General features: G+C 43.2%; 1 protein-coding gene across 1 annotated transcript; it reads left to right on the top strand.

Annotated features, from left to right (window-relative positions):
• The first annotated feature begins 869 nt into the window (after positions 1-869).
• Positions 870-6,499, top strand: LOC119328559 (ubiquitin-conjugating enzyme E2 34-like). Its single transcript, XM_037601538.1, has 9 exons — positions 870-1,203; positions 1,297-1,351; positions 3,804-3,842; positions 3,953-4,016; positions 4,409-4,470; positions 4,551-4,590; positions 5,072-5,099; positions 5,530-5,621; positions 5,990-6,499. Exons 1-9 carry the CDS (start codon positions 1,147-1,149, stop codon positions 6,276-6,278), a joined length of 726 nt encoding a protein of 241 aa, XP_037457435.1. The 5' UTR covers positions 870-1,146; the 3' UTR covers positions 6,279-6,499.
• The last annotated feature ends 2,773 nt before the right edge of the window (positions 6,500-9,272 follow it).

Here is a 9,272-nt window from a genome sequence, read left to right as displayed (position 1 = left end):
GGCCTAACCATGCCACACTTGCCTAAGGGGATCTTGCCACACTTTTTGAGTGTATGTGATGTGGGACCCTAGTGTGACTTGCCTAAGGGGTGGCTTGAACCAAACACCCACCCAAATTGGTCAAATTTGCCTAACCTTAGGTGTGGCAACCTTCGGCAAACTTACGACGCGTTTGGTTCGGCCGAAAATGTGCGGCTTCCGATTACAGCGATTTGCGAAACCATAGCTAGCATTTGTTTCGCTGTCAGCGTTTTCCACAGTAGCACTTTCCAATGCAGCGCTTCAGAAAATCAAAACCGCCCGATAGAGAGGTGATTAGGAAATCAGGACTCTGGTCGCACCAACCAAACAAACAACGTATTGCGAAAAATTAATCAGAAGCAACGGGTCTTGTTACGGCAAACCGAATACGTTACATGGGTTGAACCCAACGCACCGTTAGTCTCAAACCAAACAGCCTCTTACTCATATAAACGATTAACTCAGCCACACGATAACGACAAGCTAAGCAAAGTCTGTGACGACCAGTGTGACGCAGCGGCACAGGGGTACAATACAATCACCCACGACAGCGAAAGCGTGCCATGCCATGACGAAAAAAAGCTGGAAAGCCGTAAAATTTAACTCCCCCTTTTGACAGCACGCGAAGCACGAAAGCGGCCGTTAATTCGGAAAAAGCTGACAGACAACCACGAGAGAGAAAGAGAGAGAGCGTGGACCTGAACGAAAACCATCCAGAAAACGCGTGCGACCCAGCGGCCCGTCCGTCCGTCCCGTCCTGACCTGACCGGCCACGAGCACGAATCTCGAGGCAGATCGGGCACCATCGATAAGACACCCAGCTGATCTCCCCTCCCCCCTCTCTCTTTCTCCGCACGCTGGCCCCCTCCCCTCTCTCTCTCCACCGGGGTACGCGGCCACCGATCCCCCACCCCCGCGCCGCCTGATTCGCCCCCAATCCCCAACCCGCGCCCCCAAATCGCCCAATCCCCGAGCCCCCGCGCCCGATTAGCTGCGACGGGACCGCGTCCGGTTCGATCCGCGGCGCCGGCTCGATCGAGCGGGGGGGACGCGCGCGCGGGTGGTCGGATTCGGGCGAGCTAGGGGTTCGGACGGTGGCCGGCGCGGCCGCCTAGGGTTTACGCCATGGCCGACAAGGGCTGCCTCAAGCGCCTCCAGAAGGAGTACCACGCGCTCTGCAAGGTGAGCTCCCCCTTCCCCTGCCTCGATTCGTGGCGATTGGCGCGGTGCGTTTTGGTTTTGGGAGGGGCTCTGACGCGATTGGCATGCTTGCAGGAGCCGGTGCCGCAGATCGTGGCGCGCCCGCTGCCCAACGACATATTGGAGTGGCGTAAGTAGCTTCCACTTACCGCGCATGTGTGTTTACCGTAATTTGATTTGATGAGAAACGCCTGGGGCTCGCGAACCATGATTGCGACTGGCGGTTTGGTGTTTGTGTTAATCGTTGCTGGGCGTGGCTATGTTGTGGTAATATATGAAGCTTTTGCATTGCACTTGGGCATGCTTATGTTTGCTCACCTGTAGTATCGAAATTTAAGGTTTAAATTGTCGGGCTAATCTTTATAATGTGTCTATGGCCACCTGTTGTATCTGTTGTCTACAAAATCTTCTGCCGTTCTCGAGAATCCTGTAATGTAAATTGGGCTCGTGATTTGGGTAGGTTCGGGCTTTCCCTAGCCCCTGGAAGAAGTTCAGGCACATGCTGTAGAGATGCTAGGAAAAGCTTATTAGCTCCTGCGTGTCATTAGCCAAAGTCGGGTGTTCTCGCGGGAAGTGGCCTGGAGGGTCTGTTATTAGCTTCCGAAAAATTCAGTGTGAAAAATCTGCATATAGAAGTTTGGATTTGTAGGCGCCTTTCCTAAAAGTGGTGGTTCTCACCTCCCTGTGCCCAAAGCTTACTCATGCATCATTGTCATCTGTGTGCTTGTTTGGTAAAATGGCATGGACTTGGAGACGGGGAAGTGTCACACCAGTGGTCCACGATATATTTGGTGCTATTGGATATTTTTCAACAGTTATCACATTAACTCATGCGGTTGTGGCATTGTCTCGCATCATTGAATCCCCACCAGATTTTGAATTGGTCTGGTTTGTACTTGTACAATGATGGCCAAGGTGTCCTGCCAGTCTTATATTAAGCTGCATGATAGTTTGATACATATTGCAGGGTCTTGGTATTTTTAATTGTTATTTTGAAATACAACGTTGTGTTTTTGGTTTATGCCCCAAATTGTCGAGTTGCTTATTCCGCTGCTGATGTTGAAGAGTGTATTTTAATTGCAGATCTGGTCATTTTAGGCATTAGGCAACTATGTGAAAAAAATAAAATTATGCATGTTAGATTTAGTCAATAATTTTTCATTATGAAGTTTTAAACTTGTCTACTGGTGTACATTTAGTTACTCTGATTTTAATGAGTGACACCTAAAAAGCACGGATCTGGACACGGAAACACGGCCACGGTGACATGAATACCAGGACATGGAATACGTCATTTTCCAGAAACAGCCATTCGGGGATACACGACTAAATATAAAGAATTAAAAAATAGGCCATGTAATATGAGGTCAGAATAGTGCCACATTTCCATTTGTTGCATCCCTTTTCAAGTGCTCAATGAGAAACAAAGGATATTTCGGATCTACAACACCAGGCTGCCCTTCACTCTCACCCATGGACGATTGGCTACTGGCGGTGGGGTTCTCAGATGCCATGCTCCCTAACAGCAAGCAAACAGCAGCACCAACATTCAAGTGAGCACAACATCATGCAGCTAATTTAAAACACAAGCAGCAACGGCATTGCCGCATGGGGAAGCAAGCAGCAGCATCTCAACAGGGAGTCACAAAGGGATGAAGAGGTTGAGGAGAGGCTGCTGGGCTTGGGGTTACCTGCTCGAGCGCGTGTCTGCTGCACTTTGGAAACGGCGGCGGTCGAGTCCAGGCGGCGGAGTGTTCGCTGGAGCCTGGAGCAGCTTGTTCCTTTTGTGTCGAGCGTGTGTGTGAGCCTGCAAAATAGGGTTTGTATCGGGCTGAGGCTGTTATTGGGCCTTCCAATTCCCAGCGTATCCCAGCTATGTCCTTTCTTTCAAAATTTGGTAATGAGGGGATATGCGTATCATGGCGTGTCACCATGTCCCGCCATACTAGGACGGCAAATCGGCTGAATCAGCCGTGTCCGTGCTTTGTAGAGTGACACACCTAGCCACATGAATGCTGTCATGCCAGATATTTTACATTAACCTTTTCTGCAAGTCTAATCCTTGTTCGTCTTCCAATTATACTCCCTACATTCCTATGAAGACGGCATAAATTTCTGTTTGCAAACCCCAAGGAAAGCTAGCGCCAGAAATTTCTTTCCCAGCTTGCCTCTAATTAATTACTGCCTAGCGTCTTTGCCCACCATGGAAAATTCCAAGTCCCAATAATCCTGGCTAGCTTTGTATGTGCCCTTGGCCTGTAGCGCCATCATGCATGGCATTAAAAGCAGCCTGACATGCATGCTGTTTTCTCCCAGCTTGCATGTGGCAACCAATTCACACGTACAGCGCGAGATTATAGGAGGAGAACCAGGGGTATTGTAGGAAGAAAAGCATTTGAATCACACCCTGCACCTTGTTTTCAGAAAAATCCAGAGAAAAAAATATACGCCCTCTTCATAGGAACGGAGGGAGTATGTCATTTGCATTGTTGGCATTCTTATTATCAGTGCTGTCTATTTTCGCTCACTTTCAAGCTTGTTATCAAACTATCAGTTACTTAATTTTGTCTTTTGGTTGCCAGATTTTGTACTTGAAGGAAGTATAGCCACACCCTTTGAAGGTAAATATGACACATATTTGAAACTACTATCTTCTGCGTACTATCCTATGCCAGACAGTCTTTTTGCACTTATTTAACAGTCTTTTTGCACTTGTTTTTTCCTCCTGAAGGTGGATATTACTATGGGAAGCTTAAATTTCCCTCTGATTACCCTTTTAAACCTCCAAGTATCAGGTACTGAAACATTACAGCATTGGTTGTGCCCTTTTTAACGACAATTCCTTGTTATTTGGATGTTTAAAACAACTAGTCAATGTGTACGTGCAATGCACGTTAATTTGGAAGTATATTAAGTGCATGCGGATATTAAGTAGGATATTATTTGCATGTTATTATGTGATTAGCACTATATTTTGGCATGACATTAACTGCACGCTAAACATGTTGAGCGCTCGACATTGAAGTAGTCTAGGTCGTTGGATTGACATGATTTGATGGCCTAGATTAATTGGATCTGCCCCTTTGGGTCTTTTTATATTGGTATAGATTAGATAAAATATGTTGATATCGAATTAATAAATGGACTTTTCTTAGATTTCTACTTACAATTTGTCTTTCTTGCTCAGCATGACAACCCCCAGCGGCAGGTTTGCCCCTCACAAAAGGATATGCCTATCAATGAGTGACTGTAAGCACCATACTGTAATCAGATTTTTTTTACCTTTCTAATCGGATTGAAATAATTCTCATATTCCTTTGTTTTTGCAGTTCATCCAGAATCTTGGAATCCCATGTGGTCTGTAGCAAGGTATGCACATAATGATATACCTCGATGAGTGAGTGATAGTAGTGTCTTCTCATTCCCAGGCCTGGGGAATACGTATTTTCATTTGACATATTTTAAAATATTTTGTGGGTAACTAAACCAATCATGCTTTTCAGCTCCTAAGTTTGAACTTAGATGTATCCCCATAAGATGTTTCTCCTTCAAATATCAGCTACTTGAGTTTATGGTCTTCAGTTACTTGCCTTCAAATTAAATGCTCAACCGCAATTTTCTTATTCTGTATGAACATCCATGAATGATGCTTTTCTGGTTTGCTTGGAAGTCAACCGAACTTTTTATTGAACAAAACATTGAGAACTTGGAACTTGCAACAAATTAAAGTGTACCTTCACTTTTCCAATGATACAAGTGATCCGTCATTGTCAATCTGTGAATATATTTTGCTATATGGTATTCTTGTGCTTTTCTCTTCACCGGTCTGACATACGCCTTTGTGTTGCAGCATTCTAACAGGACTCCTCTCATTTATGGTAAGTTATTGTTACTTTTTCATCATCTACGAGTTGGCAAAAGAACTTCAATTCAATTCTTAATTGTTGACACACATATTTTGGAGATGAACTGTTCTTCAAGCCTAGCAATTTGTACTATAAATACTTACTAAACACTACATTACTACTGCAAGTAATTCTTTTGAGTGTTTTTACGCAATAAATGTTGGTATTTCACTTGCAAGGAGGCAGTACTGTTGGTTAATGTTTCAGTTCTTCTGATAATCTTAATTTTCATGCTAGTCACCTAAATCTAGTATTCTGGTGCTTAAAGTACAAAAGATATGCTTGTACAGCTTTTTGCTGTTTCTTTTATACCCTTAGAATCATCTGGTTTACCAAAGAACATAACTATTTTCCAGCTTCTTGCCTTCTGATGTAAACTGTAAAATTGTTCTTGTATTTGTAGATGGATGATGCTCTTACAACTGGAAGCATCAGAAGTACAGATGGAGAGAAGAAGCGTTTAGCAAAGGCTTCTCTTGCTTACAACTGTGAGAGGTAAATGCATTTATATGCAAGATAGGCTTAGTTCTTTTGGGTGTTGACTGAGAAAAAGGTTAATCCTTCGGATGCAGGAATTAGCAGTAGCTTTCGCTCACTGTTCAGTAAATATGCTTCCATAATTAATATCTTGGTTTTTTGTTTTTAAGTGATCCTATCTCATTCAGTATTTCCCAAATGCAATGAACTCAATGTACCAGTGCCAAATCACTGCATATCTAATTCACTTTTAGACAGCTGACATTTGTTGGCTTATTCTGAAATGACATTTATTCTTGTGTCTTGTTTTGACTACGCCTTCTTCCACACGAGATATTCCCTGTTCCAAACCATGAGGTTTACTCAAGTCTGCTCTTGTTCCACAGCAAAAATTGCCCGCACTTCAGGAAACTGTTTCCTGAGTATGTTGAGAAGTATAACCAACAACAAGAAAAGGAGCAAACTGGCGCGGAACCAGAACCCCAGGAGAACCATGCCCCAGCTCCTTCTCATGCCGCCGTCCTGCAGGCGGCAGCTATGGTGAACAATATAGGAAGACCAGTGGCCGAGGTCCGCGGCGAAAAGAAGCTGAAGAAGCGAGTGCCCTTTTGGCTGATGGTGGTTATTGTCTCTGTTTTTGGCGCGGTGATGGCCTTGCCCCTGATGCAACTTTGACAGTAAAAAGTCGAATAAAGTGTGACAGTGGTGCCGTAATTTTGTATAGCTTTCTGTTGGTTTGTGCAACTCAATTCTTCATCCATGGACTACCACCTTGGAGACATGGTGATGAACTCTTGTGATGGTAAAACTGTAGAACCGTATTCTCACTCCCTTGACGAGAAACTCTACAAGCTGCTTTATTTGAGCTTCTTGGAACTATGTTTTTTCTCGTCTTCTGTTTCGAGCCGCTCCCAGCATTGCTTTGCCCGCTAATGTTTATCTTCAAGGTGTAGAAATGTATCAGAAGTAGCATACCATTAATTTCATGCTAGGTTAAGAAGGGCTTGCTAATTGTGACCCGTGTCTGCGCTAAACAATGCTCTTTCTGCTGGGTATCTCTGGGAGATACGTCTCTTTCAAAGTGCTGCTTCACAATTTTCTCCAAATTCGGTTGCCTTGTATTTCTTGGCTAGCTGCTTATTTGGTGACTCGATTGTTTGTGTTCACCTACAGCACTAGCTGGAGCTGTTGGTGTCGCAGCTTTTCTGGAGAGCGAACTGTGTAGCACACGCCCCAGGGTCCAGGGATGCCCACTTCAATTACGGTGACCTGAGGGCCAACCTCAGAACTGTTGCAGTGAACTGAACTGAAAGTCGGTCTGCTTTCTCACCTTTGCATCTATTCAGATAACGATTCAACCAAACTCTTATGTGCTTAGTGCTATCAAGGCAACCCTTACTCCTGCTTATGGTCTTAGATGTCGGTCACGATAAACATTTGTGCCCTATTTGGTTGTCTCTTCGCTACACAAAGCTCTCCCTGTTGAAAACATTGGGAATACGTTTTCGCCACTATCCATCTATCTACACTAAGCGTGGTTGGAAAGAAAACTCTGTAGACCTTTAAAGAGGATGAGTTAAGGCTTAGCTAATTTGATGGCCCCGTCTGTGTTTTGTTCACTGACAGCACTAGCTGCTAGTGCCACGTTGATTTCTAAATTTCCGTATGCCAATATGTATACATGATTTCAATAATTGAAAGGTGGTTAAATATTTCAGTATAATATTATAGCATGCGTATTGCATATCCCGTTTGCTAGTCAAGTCTATGAACAGGGATTTCGAGATACCTCCCGCAAAAAAAAACATTTCGAGATCCAACCAATTAAGCTTCAAATGTTGATTTTTTAATCAGCCGGTCAATTAGTCAACGTCATTATTCTTCATACATGTGATACTAGTAATTCCTACCGATGCACTTTATTGGTGAGTTACATTCCACTCTGGATCTCACCTACCACACTCGACTCTATGCTATATAGTCGTAATGCATTTCTCCTACGCAATTACATGAGCAAGAAATGCAATGCATGACCTCTCTTGTGTTGCTTGATCAGTTATGTACACACCTATATAGCGAATGAGAGGCAGCGAGAATAGTTTTACCCTAACAAAGAACAGACTTTGACCACACCTGGAAATTGCATACGTGCACAAATACCAAGGCTCCGCTCGGCTTACAGGAAAAAGCAAAAGAATCAATTCCTGTAGTTTTTCTCTCCGTCGATGCGTTCGGAACGCAGGAAATGGGAACAGTACTTCTAAGGAATGATGGGCCTATACCCACGATTCCAGAGGAAAAGAAATATCCGCCTCAATCTCTTTTTTTTCTCGCGTAGGCTGAGGCAAGAGAGAAGCTCAGTTAATAAACAATGTTTCTTTTCATGTGGCCTGTACGAAAAAACACATTTGTTCTATTTTTTTAATCAACCCAAGCATCAATTTCCTATGGTTCTCGCCCCTTTGATCTAAACACCAACCTTTTGTTTCTATCCTCCATTTTTCACTCCTTGGTTTTACCACAGCAATCCTATGCCTTCAATGAGTCCCATAGTTTTCTCTCCCTCCAACCCGAACGGGGCCCAAGTTGGGGTTACTTGAGAAATCGAGAGACCGTGTAGGGGTAGCTGATGAGAAACCTGCAAAATTCTTTATTTGAGTTTTTTCATACCTTTTGATTGTCTAGTGTCAGAACTTTTCAAACAAATTTCTTTTGTATATTTTTTACCAACAACGGTCATATACCCATTGACATGACCCAGCAAGGCCAGCCTCGCCACTATGCCAATTAAATTACGACGAACAAGTGTCATCTTAGTATATATGTTTACGCAGAAAGCACTGTCCTCCTTATCAAATGTTAGCTCAAGCATCCGATTGAGTGACGATGGTGTATGGTAGAACCTCTAAGTTCAGTGAAAATCCCATGATTCAAACTTCTTGGCAGGTTTGATGAAGGTGAAGCATGTTTCTTTTGCTTTAAAACCTTCTCTACCAAAGATGGTTCACAAATTAGATTTTGGGACGATACATGACTTAGCAATGATCCTCTTCGGGAATAAGACCCATGATTGTTTCATGATGTAAGAAACGAAAGCGTCATAATTATGGAAGTCTTCAGTATGTCTTTGGGAAATATTATTTCAGATGGGACCTGTCGGGCCAAGGCTAAGCAGCTATATGGTCTTCTTACAGAAAAACTACAGGAACTTGATTCTTTGGGTCTTACATTGGCACAAAGTTCGAATGAGTTCCAATGGGTTTTGCACATAACACGGTATTCACCGGTACCTCTATGTATCTTGCTAGCACTAATTAACAATAAAATACTATGGAAACTAAAGATTTTGCTAAAAGTTAAACATTTAATTTTGTATTCATTGGTGGTTTAAAAAAATACATAATCTCTCTAACCAAAATTTTAATGGAAGTGATGTTGTTTATGTTGTAAAGATGAAACAACCAAACATCTCTTATTTGAATGTAAGTTGCTCGTTTTGCATCGCCGGCCATCCAGGTTGCTTCTAATTTGTGTCAGTGATGGGCTATTCTAAATATGTTTGGTAACTAGCTGCAGGGTATTGATATGAAGCATAGACCCCAATCCTAGTTGGGTGGCAACATTATGCTTGTCGATGTGGATATGTAGAAATAATGTGATCTTTGGTAA

Source organism: Triticum dicoccoides, chromosome 7A, assembly GCF_002162155.2.
Source record: "Triticum dicoccoides isolate Atlit2015 ecotype Zavitan chromosome 7A, WEW_v2.0, whole genome shotgun sequence".
Lineage (NCBI taxonomy): Eukaryota > Viridiplantae > Streptophyta > Magnoliopsida > Poales > Poaceae > Triticum > Triticum dicoccoides.
The sequence above is the reverse complement of the archived record's forward strand: the minus strand, read 5'-3'. Positions and strand labels throughout refer to the sequence as shown.

Coding starts and splice junctions, on each gene's coding strand:
- LOC119328559 (XM_037601538.1), top strand. CDS start 1,147: ATGGCCGACAAGGGCTGCCTCAAGCGCCTCCAGAAGGAGTACCACGCG. Junction 4,471..4,550: donor ATGCCTATCAATGAGTGACT/GTAAGCACCATA, acceptor TTGTTTTTGCAG/TTCATCCAGAATCTTGGAAT. Junction 4,591..5,071: donor CCCATGTGGTCTGTAGCAAG/GTATGCACATAA, acceptor TTTGTGTTGCAG/CATTCTAACAGGACTCCTCT.